This window comes from Manihot esculenta, chromosome 4 (genome assembly GCF_001659605.2).
Source record: "Manihot esculenta cultivar AM560-2 chromosome 4, M.esculenta_v8, whole genome shotgun sequence".
NCBI classification, from domain to species: domain Eukaryota; kingdom Viridiplantae; phylum Streptophyta; class Magnoliopsida; order Malpighiales; family Euphorbiaceae; genus Manihot; species Manihot esculenta.
In genome coordinates this window covers 2,840,238-2,858,442 of record NC_035164.2, presented here as the reverse complement: position 1 = coordinate 2,858,442, position 18,205 = coordinate 2,840,238, and the positions used below count along the sequence as shown (strand labels likewise).

At 26.6% G+C, this 18,205-nt stretch overlaps 1 protein-coding gene across 1 annotated transcript; it reads right to left on the bottom strand.

Annotated features, from left to right (window-relative positions):
- Positions 1-9,948: 9,948 nt before the first annotated feature.
- LOC110614171 (proteasome subunit beta type-4) lies at positions 9,949-13,221 on the bottom strand. Its single transcript, XM_021755662.2, has 6 exons — positions 12,949-13,221; positions 12,723-12,799; positions 12,173-12,302; positions 11,852-12,011; positions 11,516-11,701; positions 9,949-10,263 (listed from the first exon to the last, which is right to left on the bottom strand). The coding sequence occupies exons 1-6, from the start codon at positions 13,194-13,196 to the stop codon at positions 10,150-10,152; spliced, it is 915 nt and encodes a 304-aa protein (XP_021611354.1). The 5' UTR covers positions 13,197-13,221; the 3' UTR covers positions 9,949-10,149.
- Positions 13,222-18,205: the final 4,984 nt, after the last annotated feature.

Sequence of the window (18,205 nt, the reverse complement as noted above, 5' to 3'; positions counted from 1 at the left end):
TTGGAATTGTTGGTGAGGAGATTGATCGTATGCAACAACCTCTAATGTATGACATATGACTCTCCAATTACAAGGTGCCATGTAAGACTTCAATTTCTTGGCCTTTGGTGCCCTCGACAGGAAATAAAATTTTAAACAAGAGAAAAATTTTAATTTAAGTAAAAGAGGAGATTTATTGTTTATTTTATATAGCGGCTGAAATGGTAAAATAATTATACAATAAGATCATGATACAATCTTAACATGACACATTCTAACTTTTCTCTCTAATTTTTTTTAGGGAGAGAAACTGTTTTTAGCCATTTTTTTAGGTAAATGTCTAAATATTTTTATATGGTAGTTACTGATTTTTACAAATATATTTTATATTTATTATTAAAATAAAAAATATAATAATTTTTTAATAATAAAATACAATAAAATTTTTATTATAATATTAATAATATATTATATTAAAAAGTAATAGAAAATCAGAAAATTAGTAATAATTAATATAATAAATTATATTTATTATATTAAAAAGTAAAAAATCAAAAAGCTATGCACTAATAGTGATGATAAAAATAATAAATTATATTTAATATATATATTAATTATTATTTTATATAGATAAAAAAACAAAAATATATATTTGTTATTATTCATATAAGAAATGGAATACATGCCGTATCAATTAATATTGTTGGTTATAATTTTTTTTAATTTATTTATCTTTAAAAGTAAAAATAAATATATATATATGTTAATATTTTTATTTTATTGTGATTAATATATTATATTAAAAAATTATAAAAAATTTAAAAATCACATGATATAAAGTTTAAAAAATTATTTATTATGTATATATTAATTAATAATATTATTAAATATAAAAATATAATTTAAAAATAAAAAGAAAATATATTAAGTGTCTCCCTCAATATAAATATATAAATTTAATAATGTCATTTGTTATAATTACATCAACCTACATATATTATTTATATATATTGACAGTGATTTATTTTTATTATCTAAACAAGTTATTCAATTTTTATAAATATATTTTTAATATATATTTATTATTTTATTTTACTAATAAAATACAATAAAATTTTTATTATAATATTAATAATATATTATATTATAAAATAATAGAAAATCAAAAGTTAATAACAATTAATACAATAAATTATAATTATTATATTAAAAAGTAAGAAATAAAAAAAAAATCATATATTAATACTAATGGTAAAAGTAATAAATTATATTTAATATATATATTAATTATTATTTTATATAAAAATAAAATTATAAATTATAAATTTATTTTATACAATATAATTATGTAGGTATTTGATAATCTCTCATATATTTGTTATTATTCATATAAAAAATGAAAAATATATAGTATAAATTAATTAATAATATTGATTATAATTTTTTAATTTATTTAGTATTAAAAATAAAAATAAAATATATATGTTAAAATTTTTATTTTATTGTGATTAATATATTATATTAAAAAGTTATAGAAAATAAAAAAATAATAATGATGAAAAATTAAAAAATCACATATAATAATAGTGATAAAAAAATTAAAAAATCATATATAAATGGTAATAATAAAAATAATAAATTTCATTTATTATGAATATATTAATAATATTTGTTTTTAATCAAATTAATAATATTATTATTAAATATAAAATTATAATTTAAAAATAAAAATAAAATATTAAATATGTTACTTAATACAAATATACATTTTTAAAAATATCGTAATATAATTATATAAATCTAAATATGTTTTAGAACTAAATTTTTATAAAGCAAGTAGACATATAATTACAAGTCATTAGAACTCAGTTAATCAGACTTTAGCTCATCGAAACTGAAGTACTCTCTGGAACTAAGAATCAACGGGATTTAGCCGTTCATCTTCGATCATTTTTTCAATCCATGATAAAAGAAAAAATAATTATAAATTCACATAAAATTTAAAAATATTTTCGAATCCTGTCTTCTGGAGTCATTGAAATCCTCTCGAATTATGGAAATCTAACCCAATGGGAGCCGATTATATTAAATAAAAAACTCAATTAATCAGATATAATAAGGAGCATATTTGCGTTTTCTGGGGGTTAAAAGGACTTTCAAAACTATTATCCCTGCCTGGAAGAAGCACCAATTGGAGTTGGTCACCAACGCTAAGGCCAAATTACAGGGAGCGTGAGAAAGTAGCTTCTCTAGACTTTTCTTTGAGAGGTTTTCTGCAAATGTTAGAATGTAAAGTTCTGAAACATGATTCAATTGGCCTGCAGGAGAAGCAAAGATTAGATTGATATACAAAAAAATCAGGATTGAAAAGTGGGATATCTATCATAACAGCTGCTAAGATTTTGTTGCCTAAAGCCTAAAATGCACTGGTTCAGCATTCTACTTGGTGAACACAGGAGAGGGGCAGACACTTCACATCATTTGCAGCATTGACCAATCTGAAAGCTTGAGATTGGGAGCTTTCCGGGTATCTTAATTTCTCCAATGAAATTTTACATTTATTTTTCGCCTGGAGACTACTAGCTTGGCTGCTGAATTTTTCTGGATTTCCTTATATTTGCAGCCTTTCTTCTTTAGTGGAGGGACCTATCCAACATCTGTACTCTCTGGATTTGAACTAGAAACACTTGCAACTGCTTTTAATGTAAGCATATGAAAAATTTACATCATTTTCAGCCTTTCATATCAATAACTTGGCGCTGGTTTCGACTGACTGATTTTTCTATCCGTTGCAGGTCACAGTGGATGAATTGAAGGAGATTATTTCCATGCAAAAAGATGGTCCAATCGTATATATGACGATTCCCGAGTACCAAGATCCAGCATGTGGACAAAATTCCTTCAAATGAAGGAGAAAGACAGACTCCAAAACCCAAAGAGATTAATGGAGTTCCAACAAGAACCCATGGAAGAAGAAGAAGAGGAAACAACACGGTCATCGAGGAAATTCTTGAATTCTTTGTTTGGACAGGAAAATGAGAAAAAAAAAAAAAAAAAAAAAAAGGAGTGAGAAAACTGGCAAATCTCCTGAATCCTGTATTATCTACAAGAAACCCCGCAAATTCAAAAACAACTGTGGATCTAGCATTGCCCTTTATGACTCTGATTGTGATCCTATCAAGCATGCTGGTATTGTTGTATATCATGTCGATTTTGCTGCGGTATTGTTCTTTCTTCAATTCTCATTTTATAAATAAACAGCGAGGCTGATTCGGCACTCTTTTCTCTCCAGTGAGCCAATCCGGACCGATCCTATATGAACATGATTTAACTCAACAGCATGAGCAACAAAAGTCTGAATTACTTGCTCAAGTCGAGGCACAGTGCAAGTTTGTTATATTGCCTTCAGCATCCGTAGCCACACTGGACATGGCGGAGAAGAAGGTTCACTCTAAGAGGGTGCAAAAGGTGATCAGCAGGAGCTATGAAACTGATATGTTCATGGGTTTTGACTAGGGAATAGGGTGACCATCGCTGGTTGTAGCTCTTTCTTTTCTGCATTTCCTTCTTTAGTATCCTTTTCCTGTAGTTGGTTTTACAGTTATTTAATTGAATGATGAGTTTACCAGATTTGTAAATAAAATTTTAGTTCTTTATATTTACTTTTCCTCTTCTTTTGGCCTCTGCTGGTGGGACTTATGTCATTTGTTTTTAGAGATAGACACATGCACGCTAGCTCTAAGGATAAGAATAAACCATTGTCAAAATCAAGATCAGTAGCTGATCTTGGCAAGATCTTGGGAAACTTTAGCAGAAATGTGAGAAGTGAGAAGGATTATCGCAGTGAATAAGCTAAGTGGGTGCTTTTATTATCATGATCAATAGTTGATGATGATCAAAGAATCAACAACCATTTACTACAGGCAACGCCCTTAATTATCATATAATCTCTATGCATGCTTTTCTTATTCACTACAGAAGGGTCACTCTTCAAAATCTAAGATGATGCACATTTATGTTAATTTCCTAATAAAGAATGATATAAACTTTCCCTCTCATTTTCTAGTTGTTTTCCTGGAAACCGAACAGTGACAAGCAGCTAGTAATATCAAAATGATTTTTATAAGTTTTTTTTTTTATAATATGGGTCGAAAGAAATACTGAAACAAGTCCACAAAACACTACAATACAAAAGAAACAAACAAAGAAAATCAAACCAAACCAAACATCACAAAAGAGAAATTAAAATTAAAATATGGAAATAGTAATAATTATATATATATATAGATAGATAATTATGGGAGATGAATCTTAAAAGAAAAGGTTCAAAAAGCATAAAAATTATAATTAATTAATCAATCTAATGTTTTGACATAAAACAAGCTACGCAGCTTTAGCAGTGCAAGCCAGAGAAGAAGAAAGATCCTGCAAAAGACTTGCTAGATCTTCATCCATCTCACTTCCTTGGATGTTCCTGAGAACTCTCTCAAAGTTTCTTTCAATACCCAGTTCTTGATTTGCATGCAAAATCTCTCTAGCTTGTGATCTTTGTTTCTTCATAGATTCCCTTCTGCGATCATGATCTACAATCCTGCACTAAGAATTAGAACACAGATAGATGGCTAAATAACTATATATATATATATATAGAGAGAGAGAGAGAGAGTACTCTTTAGAGAGAGGGAGATGACGATGAGTGATCCCAGAAACAGGAAGAGGAAGGCCATAGATGCCATGGAGGTTGAGCATGGACTGCATCTTTTTTCTTTTGAGGGTTATATGAGGATGAAGAAGATCTGAAAAATGTGAAATAAATAAATAAGAAAATGAAAATATTTCTGTTAATAATTGACACTGAAAAATTATAATTTAGTGTAAGAGTTGAATTCCGAACAAGTCTTTATCTCTTCTTTCTATTATTATTTCTCTGCCCATATCATTTATGTGCATTTATAGCATCCATCTGTCTATCTATTTTTGTACATGTAGAGCAGGAACCATGTGGTGGGTATTATTGAGAGAAAATTATATGGGTATACACTCCCTCAGTTTTCCATGACATATAAAAAATATAACCTTATAAAATTATGACACATATACACAGAATTTAAAATAATCATATGAATAGTAAAAAAACTGACTCATCAAGTATAAAGATCAGATTACCCGCTTCTTCCGGAACAGACAAGTTAACCATTTTAAAACTCGTACCATATACGGGAATTATATATAGAAACCTTGAATTCATTAGTTTTATAATTTTTGTCTATATATTTTTTTTAAAAAATTATTTTTTAGTCTATGAGGTATAGTGTAATTAACGAATTCATCCCTCTATTTTTAGAATCCAACACTTTTGTCTCTGAGGTTTAATTCTGTCAAAATTCAAGATCTTTCCGTCAAAACTTTCTGTTAAGTCAATAATTTTCACCTGGTTAAAGGAAAGAGAATAAATATAATCCCAAAAATACCCTTATCAATAATAAAATGAAAAAATACTATTTAGTCCCTATAGTATGGAAAAACTCGCTACTTAGTCCCTCAATTTTGAAAAATATATTAAAATGTCCCTAACATTTTAAAAAGTCTACTAGTTAGTTCCTCTATTAATTTTATCACTAAATATTTTACTATTTAGTCCCTATAGTTTAGAAAAAAATTAATTAGTCCCTCAAATTATTAAAAAATTTACTAATTAGTCACTCCATATCATGAGAATTTTAGATTTTTTTTTATAATACTTAACGACTAAAATTAACGGAAAGACTAACTAGTAAATTTTTAAAAATATCATAGATATCTTAATGAATTTTTAAAATGGCGAGCAGTGATCGATGACGAATAGCATCACAAAAAATATTTATATTGAGTTTTAACTTTTTATTTCTAATAATTTAAATTTTATATATTTTGATTTTTATTATTTTTGCTGAATTTGAATCTTAAATTTATTAAAATTTTTATTTGTTTATGGAGATTGAGTTTGAGATTTTCTTCCTTGAATTTTGACGAAATTAACCTTTAGGGACTAAAATGTTGAATTCAAAAAAATAGAAGGACAAATATATTAATTATGTAATATCTTAAGGACAAAAATATATTTTTTCCTTCAATTCTTTGAGAGAGGGACCTATAAATTTGTAGGAATTAAATTTTAGGGACTAAAGTATTGAGTTCTAGAAAGGGTAATTCGGTCATTTTTCCTATCACTAACGGTATTTTTGACTGAGAGACCTCTAATTTTGACGGAATTAAACCTCAGGGATGAAAGCGTTGGGTTCTAAAAATAGAGGGACGAATATGTTAATTATGCTATACCTCAGGGACTAAAAAGTAATTTTTTCTATTTTTTTAAAATTATTATACATATTTTTTTTAATATTATTGTCTACTTTTGATATTATAGAAATTAATATATGTAAAATGGGTATGATGGAAAAATTAATAAAAAAATTATTTTTTTAATATATGGAAAAAGTAAATTAAATAAAAACTATGGTACAAATGGAGTATAAATCTGTCGAATATCTAAATTTATAAAATTAATTTAAATACAAATTAAATAAATTATTGATTGTATTCTAAATTTTATTAATCGTGGTATAAATTTTTATAAATTAATAAAATTGGACGAGTATAGTTTTATAGAAAGAGTTTTGTTAGTAAAATTTTAAGTATTTAATTAATTTAAATAATTTTTTATAAATCATTAATAATTTTATTATTTTATATTTAATTGTTATAACTTTTATAAATTTAATAATTCAATTATTTAATGAATTAATATGAAATAATTTAAGTTTATAAGTAGCATGTGACATGATAAGGTAAAACTTCTCATGATTTCAATTATGAGACATCAAAAAATAAATAAATGGATTGATGGTTACTCTTTCTAATTAACTCATTTAATATATTTTAATAGTAATAAATAAAATAAAATAATAAATATTTTAATTTTATTAATTCAAAGTATCACATCATTTTTACTATATGATCTTCAAAAGTATTGCATAATTTCTTATTACTGGAAAGATGTTTGTCTTAATTTATAAGTTTATTATTGGGAAAGTATGCACCAATTTAGCAATTTACCAACAACTGAATCAATCAAAAGGAGAGGTTCTCATGAATTTCCAGAATGCTCATAGCTTTGTAAGACAGCAAATGATAGTCAAAGATTTGATTAAAAATGCCAAAGTCCAAGTCCAGCAAACAAATCACAACTGACAGACACAAAAAGAAGAAAACATATCATCTATTTCATTATAAAACAAGGGCTGCAAAAATTCTGGAGACATATGAACCTGAAGCCAAATCATCACTGAAAAATAGGTTATTTTATGCACTCCCAGACTTAGTCTGATGGTAAGTGCATCCGGTTAAACCTGATAGATCTCAGGTTTGAATCTCCCATTCCCCATTTCAAAAAAAAAAAAAGGTTATTTTATCAAAAATTTTAAAAGGAAAACAACAAAGGACATTAAAGAAGATTGCCAAAAATAACAAAGAACATGAAGCCAAAGACCAAATGGTTGATCACAGTACTGTGTATTAAAATAATTAATTACAGTTGATAATTAATTTAGTATCACATGCTCTCTCTTATTAATTTAGTATAAATACATAAGATTATTATTATTATTAAAATAAATATTTTAATAATGTTAATGAATTTATATATGTTTTGAACTACATACTAAAAATATTTAAATAAAAATAAGTAGTGTATTATTATTTATTCAGATAATAATTAATTAAACATTATAAAAAATATTTTTTTATAAATTATTCTCTCAACTACTAAATAATAGTATTTTAATGTGTTAAAATATTAAATATTATTTTAAAAATGATTATCCAACAACACTTTAATAACAACTTTAAAAATATTATCCAGTATTTTGAACTGATCAAAATATTAGTATTTAGAGATTATGAAAAATTATTTTTTATACCCAATAACCCAAATCGTGTAGCAAGGAAAGCCCATCATTTTCTTAACTGCTACACAATATAAACTGTGTTAATAATTATTAATTGTTTTAATAATTAATTAATTAAAAAACACATATAAATTATTTATTCCCTAAATTTATACTAATGCTTTGGATATAATTTAAAGATCATTGCCAAACAGAGCAAAAACAGAAAGAAACAATGAAATCACTTTAAAATCAACCCTGCATTACAGGGATGGCAAAGGCAACACGCATTCCAATTAGGGTGAGCATTGTATCATTTCGGTTCTATAATTGATCTTAACTCAATAAATTATAAATTGAAAATTGAAAATTAATTATTTATAAAAGTTAAATTAAATTAAAAGAAAATTTAATTTAAATCAAACTAATTTAATTTAATTTCACTCAATTTGATTTTATCAATTAAATTTTTTAATAAAATTTTTATTCTTCATAATTTATATTTTAATATTTTAAAATTTAATTAAAATATTTAATCTTAATTAAAATATAATCTTTTCGTATCATTAAAATGACATAATATTGTTAACAAAATCAGTCTCTAAACACTTAAACCATGTCTAAGCTTGCTCTAAAACAGTTGGACCTTAATTCTATTAGAGTTTAATGCACCTTCCTACTTTTTATATAAGTTTTGGATTTGTCCAGCGATCTATATATAAAGAACCTGATATCGAATATCGATTAAGCAGTCGTACAACAAATTTCGTGATATTCGAAATATAGTGTACAATCGAATTGAATTAATAGCTGAATCCAATTCAACTTTCAATTCAATTTGAGTAATTGATCATTTCACTTAATTTTGCATCAAAATCTCAAAATTTCTTGACTGCAATCAGCCACAAAATCAGTTAAACTCTCAATACATCTACTCATTTGTACCTAAAAAGTGAAAATAGGCAAAGCAATATGTAATAAAAAATCAGCAAAAGATATTAGCAACCCAGAAATATTACATGAATGAAAACAACCAATATCAATTACAACAAAATTTGGAATGCACTCAAAAATTAAAGAGACAAATCCAAACCCAACAAGCCACAGAATACAAAATGCATTTACAAATAATAAATTACAATGAATCAAAACCCAAAATGCATAGACAGGAAGCTGCTCTTGAGGAGAATAGCAACCTTAATGAGAGCTGCAAATCTCGATCTGATGCATCATATTGAGAATAGTCTCCCTTGGTTTTTCCTTCGAACAAACGCAGCTCAAGAGCATCATCGATGGACTTCCTGCAAATCTCGAACGAACGCACGCCAAGAAGTCAACGGTCTCCAATTGAAGAAGAAGAAGAAAAAACGAGATACGGGAAGAGGGTAGAGAGAGGACAACAAAGAGGCAGAGAGGGAGGTGGGTATCGTAGGTGTTGGGTGAGTAAGGTAGAGAAGGAACGAGATGGGTCGTGGGTGAGTGAGATTGAAAGAGAGCGAGGCACAGGTAGTGTGAGAGAAATGAGAAAAGAGAATGTGAATAGAGTTTGCTAAGGTGTTACATATATCTCCGGTTCAGTTAAGTTAGTTCGATTTTTTTACTAAATTAACTTAACCAAACCGAAAAATCAATTGTTTTAAAAAATAAAAATAAAAATCAAACTGATTAATAAAAACACCAAATCAAAAAATCAAATCGATTCAGTTTAATTTTCCAGTTAAAACCGTTTATTGCTTTGTTGAACTCATTGGTGCCGCCAGGATTTTGGTTCAGAATTCTTAACTGCATTCCTACACCATTAACCATACCTTTCATTCCCTATGTTAGAGGTCTTTGTTTAGACCGTTTATTTGGGCTATTCAAATCTCAGATCACAACCATAATTGATCTAAATAAGTAGAACATGAACTGTCAATTGCTGTTGCATCTGCTCAGCAATGCCCAGGATCCCAAATTGAATTGGTCTCCCAATCAAACATCACAGATGGAACAATTCGACATTAACTAAATTAAACCTGTCTTGAAAATTAGGGAAACCACCACATTAACAAATTGCAATATCAAATTTCTTCCTAAAGGTGTGTGTAGCCAACAGCAGTACAAGCAGATAAAGGAAAAACCATAACATTTTAGGTAATTATGCATTGTTCCATGTTATAAAAAGCAGCCTAAGGACAATTCAAAATGGTTTGAGGCTCAGATTATTATATTCCAAATAATCCCCAAGCCAGCCATCAACTATCATCTACCATGATCCTTCAGCACCAACTGTTGGATTTTGGAATGCAGAGAATCCCCAGAAGGTCTTTAGGGCGTAAGGCTGGGAAATTGTTACACCTTCTTCAGTAATTTTAGCTATCTGCAATTTTCACGAGTGCAAACATGTCATGTATCAAATTTGAGAGGAAGTATGATTCAGGCAATCAACTGCTGTCAGAACAAAAGAATTATGTTCGATTTACACTTATTGAAACCAAACAATTTTATTTGGAAACATTTTTATCCTTAAATTCACATGTTATACCATTAAGCCTTTCTAAAAGTCTAAGCTCGTGCCTACAAGCCAAGGTCTTAACCTTACCAAAACAGGCTATCCCAAAAAGTTATTTTAAATAATCTAAGACTCACTTAACAAGAGGCTTTCAGAATTACCCACTAAGGATATTTGAGTAGGAAAAATCTCTACAAAAACTGTATTTAAAGACATGCTTGTCATGCACAATTTGCACATATAGACAACACAATGAACTCGCTTAAGAAATGATTAAACAGATGCAAAGGTTTTAGATAACCAATGTAGAGCAACTAATCACCAATAACATTGTTAATTAGACAGTTCAATATCAAATTTCAGGAACATTGGATAACAGAGATTAAGAATCTGACTTCATTGTTCTTTACTCTTTCTCCCAAGACTTATTGTGAAAAAAGATCAATGTTTATTTCTAAGACAGAAAAGATGTGCCAACCACATGATATAATCATATATCTATTGCTTTTGAATTTTGTATTTGAAAATCTTTTTTCACCCTTGTGTTTTCTGCAAATATAACCCACTATTCCTATCATACTATTTTGTCTTCCAACCATCTAAGCCAGCATTCTATAACAGCTCCTTCTCTCCTATTTTTATCTAATCTACCATCTGGAAGGAGGTAATAATAGCATATCAATAAAACATAGATAGTGCAGTCCTGAGATGCGAGATTAAAGCAAGATTCTGTGATTTGTCAATTAGGCCAATAAAGAGGTACGTAACAAGCATCAAGCCAGAATGGTTATGGGATCAGCTGTTATTCTCTAGAAGGAAATTACAAGCATGGCTCAAAGGCACTGTCCAAAACCTGGAGAAACACCAAAAGATAAGGACTGCGGCGCCCACTATTTTGATCAAAGGTATCCATATCCTTATGCTTAACACGAGACATGCATTTCATTCTTTGTACCAAGATATAAGCATCCTACCTGACGAGCTTGAAGCAGCAAGTACCATAAAGACAACCAAGCACATTGAAAAATTTTCAACAGACTATAACAAAATCAATCACTTCCTAGAAAATAATTGGACAAAATATTAATAACCACGCAACAATGAAGAAAAAGAACCAAACCTGAAGCTTGTTTACAGCAGACCGATCACGGTACAGAAGCACACGCATGCATTTCTCTAGTAACTTAACACCGTCTTCAAAACTCAAGTTCTCATGCCACTCATCACGAAGTATTGGTCGTGCAAGGTGATTTCCAAATCCAGTTGCTACATGATTGTCCTCAAAATTTACTCCTATCATACTAACCTGAGAGATGCACATTTAGGAAAACTGAAACTCATTACTAAACTAAGCATTGTTTGCTTCTCCTACTACTACAGGTGTCAAAAGATAGCAAAAAATAATAAATTTATGGCCAAGTAAGCATTAAGGTAGAAAAATGTAACCAACGCCTACCATTCCAAGATACTTTTGTCCATTTTTAACTCCACCAAGAACAAGTGAATTCCACAATGGATTAAATTTGTTGCGCCTATTATACATCACCCTTGTCAAATAGTTGTGCACCTCCTTAGGACCCAAAGAGTTGCCATCATCCCACATATTGTCATACAGGCTGCACATATTAAACAAATAATCAACAGTTCTTTGGAAGTTTCAAACAATACAACATATATATATATATATATATATATATATATATATATATAAAGAAAAATAATGGCAAGGTTCTAAGTAAACTTTAACTTTTCCACTTCAACAGCAACCAAAACTTACATGAGCTCGTCAAGGTAGCGTAGGATCTCCTGAAAATCACTAATTTCTCCACTGGCACCAAGAAGAGAATGCTTGCCAACAGACTTTATTCTCTCCACACTTTTGTATCGCAAGGTAGATCCATAAGATGCTGGCAATTTTAAGAACATAACAAGGAAATTTTCTCATCATTCAGCCTAGATATTATTAGGCGTGGTAAACAACTTTAAAACCCAAATAAGCATGAAAGAATTAAACAGAATGTTACAGAAAATATAAAACAACCCAGAAACTAGGAAGGTAACTCTGAATGAAAAAATGCAAGACATAAAATACAATGATATTCCAGCATACTCCAAAACAGAAAAATTGAAACGCCTTCAAGTTACTAAAACAGGTCAAGTCACAAGAAAGAAACAAGTGATGTGTAGTCTGTCATTGTCCAAAAATCATAATCGAGTTCATCCAATCCCAATTTTAAAGCACCAATCAATCACTTAGCTTTTATTCTCGCAACACGGAAACCATAGCACACATTTCATAAATCAGCTAACTTAAAAATTACACCAACCTCCCATATCAGCAGCCATCAAAATTCCGTCTTTATACTTCAAAGCCACCACAGATGTACCGGTCACATATGGGTACCTACAAAGACCAAAATTAACATAAACACCCATAGGGATTCAAATCACACCACACAAAATCCGTCAGAATTCAACTAGATTTTACAAATAAATCAACGAAAAATAACAAATGTAAACAATAAGAAGTGAAGAAAGGGTGCGGTGACTCACAGTGTTCTTTCAGACGCAGATTCGGGGCCCAAAAGCTGAGCGGGTTCGGAGCCATTATCATTCACCATCGACGGGGCCATGGTTTGTATATCGATCAAGCGCAAATAGGAAAAGTGAAGGAAGAGGAAAGAAGAATCAGAAAGCTTATTAGGGGATTCAGACTTGTTGGCGAAGACAGCGCGCAGGTGAGGGGAAACGCAGAGATCAGAGAGACTGGGCCTGAATTTGCCACTAGCTAGGTCTTTCATGGGCCGTTCGGCCCTCCAACCTCATTCAAACTTCGGGCTGAGTTTTTTTTTATTTGGTAAAGAATAATGTTTTTATTTTTTTATTTAACAAATTTTTTAGTAAATAATTAACTTTAAATAAATTTATTATTTAATTTTATCATATATAAAAATTCATTAATTAATTTATTAATTTTAAAAAATATATTAACCATCATTTTAAAAATTATATTAATATCTTTTTAGCATTATTGAAATTAACTATGACTGTAACATGGAATTTGATATCTTTGGTTTTGAAGATAATATTAATATTACTATACAGTTTAATTATTTATTTTTTCAATATATGTATGGCATATAAATTAATTACATTATTATAAAAAATAATTTTATTAAAATAAAATTTGATTAAAAAAATTGAAACTAAACTAAGCAATTGAAATTCTTACATAACAATTTTTTCTCTTATTTTTTATTTTTTAATATTTTTATTTATTTATACTTTGAAGTAATTATGAATCTAAAGATAAATAATCAAGAGCCGTCCAATCTCTAAAATTTTAATTTTTAAATGGAAGTAACTTAATATAAATTTATATATAAAGATAACCAGTGTGAGGTATTTTTAATAGACCAAATAAAAATATAATTAAAAAAATCTTGGGATAATATGTTATGCGATACAAATTTTATTTTTATTTATAAAATATGATAAATTATATTTTAGTTCTTGAATTATATCATAATTAACGGATTTATTTTAAAAAACTGAATACTAAAATTTCTCTATTTTCATTATGTCTTAACGGATTTATTTTAAAAAATGAACACTAAAATTTCTCTATTTTCATTTCGTCCAAACACAAAGTTATTCCATTTATTTTTTCGTTAATTTAAAAATAAATGGCGAGTTAAAACTCCTCCATTTATTTAAATAATTATTATTTTTTTAAATTAACAAATAAATAGATGAAAAAAACGTTCATTTGAACGGATGAAAATAGAAGGATTTAAACATTCGATTTTAGAATATCGAAACTGATCTATTAATTATAATATAACTCAAGAAGTAAAATATAATTTACTCGGATTCACATTTTTTACTATTATATTTATATATCATAATTCTCCATCATATCAAAAAATATTTTTATCACTTATGAAAAATATTAATTATTGATTATTGAATTATCACATCACACAGAAATCTAGCAAATTTGATTATTGAAACTCTTAATTATTAAGAGTGTGTTTACTAACGTTGTAATATTTATGCTTTTTTTTATTTAAAATAAGTTTTTGGTTTTTGCTATTTACTTTTTTCAAAAAAAAAATTATTTTTTATAAAGATAAATTTATAATTTTTTATATAAAAATAAATAATAAAATATTTTTTTAAATATGATAATTAAAAATAAAACAAGAATATAAACCTTAAAAGTCAAACATATATGTGTTGTGGTGATTTTATCTAAATATTTTAATTTTGATAATTTAGTTTAAAATTATAATATTTTATATAAATTTTATTATAATTTGAAATAAGAATCAAGAGACTGCTCGTAGTGATGTGGCACTACCTGTAATATTTTTTTATTGTTAAATATGCTTCCATTTTAAACATATATAAAAAATAATTAATATTAAAAAGCCAAATATTTACTAATTTTAGAAATTTTATTTAAACTTTTTAATTTTAATTATTTATTCTAAAATTAAAAAATTTACACAAATTTTATTTAAATTTGAAATGTTTTTTATTGTGTAGTATTTTAAACGTGTGATTCATTTGATACTGTTGACCCTCTCACCTTACTCTGGATCGAGTCAGGGCTGCAAGAATGATTAATTCCAGAGTTGAGAATGACTTTAGGCAGGCCTGCCTGTCAGCCTCGACTTGGGCCATCAAATGTTCAGCGGGCCGTATCACATTTGAGTCCAGGGACCAAATATAATGGTAAATAAATCGACACAGTTCTTCTGCAGCCTTTTTTTGTATGCGCATTAAAAAAAAAATAAATGATTGTCTGACGTAGATGAAAAAATTGACACTTCTATATGTACGGACCTGTCCGACAATGAGGGACGTCACTGTAGTAGAAAAGCCACATCACTAGCAAGCAGGGAAAAAAAAATAAGAAAGAGGAAAAAGCTTTATTCATGATCAAACTTACTCGACTATTATAAATCATATTTTCTCTGAATCTCAGAATATCCGTAGATATGTAAATTTTGTAATGCATAATTAATAAATAAAAATTATTTTAATAACTTAAAAATATTTTTAACTTCTATTTTATTTATTTATTTATTATTTTCTTCTATTTGTATCATAATTTCTCTTTTTTTTCACCGACCATATAATTGATAAAAGCATAACTGAAACAGAATCATCTTTATTCTCACATTACTTTACTTAAATAATAATTTTTATATTTGAAAATTTATAATTTTTAGAAATAGAAAAAAATCATAAGATTTAGTTAATATTACATATTAATAATGTTTATTTAAATGTAAAATAAGTTTTTATTTAATAAAAAAAGTTATATAATAAAAAATACACATGTTAAATATTTTTTAATTTAAATAAAATTTGTATAAAACTTTCAATTTTGAAATAAATTGTCAATATTAAAAAATTTGGATAAAAATTCTAAAATGTGTAAACGTTTGATATTTTATTAATTATTTTTTATTTATGTGTCAAAATGAAATATACAGTTTAATAATAAAAAAATATCACCTACCGTATCACATCACTAAAAACACAATCTCTTAACTGTAATTTAAAATAAAAATAAAATTTATATAAAATATTTTAATTTTAAACTAAATTGCTAAAGTTAAAACATTTAGATAAAATTGTCAAAATATTTAAATATTTAATTTTTTTAATAATTACGCATTTATTAATGGTTGCACATTATTATTATTTTATAAAGTAGGCAATTTATTAGTAGATTTTTATATTATAGAAAAATTTATTAATAGTTTATTGATTTTAAAAAATATATTAAAATTTTTTAAAAAAATTTAAAATTCTCTTAATTAATCACTTTATTATTTTAGCTATTAAATATTATACAAATAAAAATTTATTATTTAATTATTAATTTTTATAATATAAAAAAATTCACTAATTAATTTTTTAAAAAATATATTAAAATATTTTTAATTTTAAAAAATACAATAATTAATTATTTTAATTTTAGTCGTTAAATGTTATAAAATAATTTAAAATGTCTTCAATACGAAGAGATTAATTAATAGATATTTTATAAAATTAAAGGACTAGCTAATAAAGTTTTTCATATTATATGAATTAAAAAATAAAACACTTAATGGTTAAGTCAATAGAATGACTAATTAATATATTTTTAATATTTTTTAATATATTTTTTAAAATTGATAGTTTAATTAATGATTTTTTTTTATATTATATGAATTAAATAATAATTTTTTATTATAAAAAAATTAAGATATCTTTAATATGGAGATAAAAATTAGTAGTAGATATTTTTACCTACTCACAATAGTCGTTTAGTGTCATGTGGATATCAAAATCAATAAAAGGGCTTGATGACAATAATAAGTTGGATTTTCCATAGGCCGCTGTAAATAAGTTGGAAAGTAAATAAATATTCAATTAAAAATAAATAAAATTTTGGTATATTTTGTTAAAAATAATTTTTTTTAGATTAAGTTACTAAAATATGCAAATATTTAGATTATTTTTTATAATTAAATTCAAAAATTATAAATTTATATCTTTAAAAGGAAAAATATTAAAGCAAATAAAATTAAAAGGATAATAAATTAGTAAAGAAATAAAAAAGAACAAGTGAGCAAACCATTTATGACTTTTTTTTCTTTCGGAACATTATAAATTTGTTAGTTATAGATTTGAAAATTTGACACAATCAAAATTTTTTTAATGATGTAGAAAGCTTAAATAGTATAATCATACTTTAGATATTTCAGTCAATTGACCATTCGGTCGGTTTGGTTCAAAACCGAACCGAACCGAATAAATCGAAAATCGAAATTTTAGTGTTTATAAAAATTGAATCGAACTGATTTTGATCATAAACCGAATCGAATTGAACCGGTCTGATTTAATTCGATTCGGTTCGGTTTGATCGGTTTTGATTTTTAATAATTTTTTTTTATTTTTACACTAAAATTTAATTAAAATATTTTAATATGATTTAATTTATCTATATTATTGAAAAAATATATTATTATTATTCTCTTTATTTTCTTCAGAGGTATTTCTTCCGTCCTACACTCGTATTCACCTATCACCTTCATGTGGATAGCTTGTCTACAAATATCGTATTTTTACTTTTTTCAGACGACTATTTAATTCATTTTAGTATTATCTAGACATAATTTCTACTTGCGAGATTTTATTTTTATACGGAGGTCGATGTTTGGTCGGACCTAATTGCCTCGAGCCCATTCGAGTCTTATCCGACTTAAAAAGTACTACATGAATTGATTTGAGAGCTGTCCATTCATTAGGCATTGAATCCATATTAAATCAATTTAGGTCCCTTTCTATTTGGGCTATGATAAACCTTATCGTTTGGAACCTAATAGTCATCCTACATTAACTCCTTCATTAGCATCAACATCTTTTCAGTCTTATCATCTTACATGACACCATCAATATCAGCGTCTCGATAGGCATTGACACTTACATTGCTCAGTAAGCATCTTTATCACCAATACTCCAAATGCAAATACTAATTGAATTTTGATGACTCTTTTCTTTTTCTGGTAAAAATATTTGCTTTATGTTAGCTTTATTAGTGTGTATCACTTGATTAGCAATGAAATTTTAGATTGATTGCTTATTTTATGTAATAGGAGACTTAATTCAACAAATCAAAATTGAAAGATGAGATTAGAGATGTGAATCATATTATCAAAATTTTTCACTCTAATTAAGAAATTTAATTTTGAATTTTAGCATATCTAATTTAATTTGATTTTAAAATTAAAAAACATAATCATTCAAT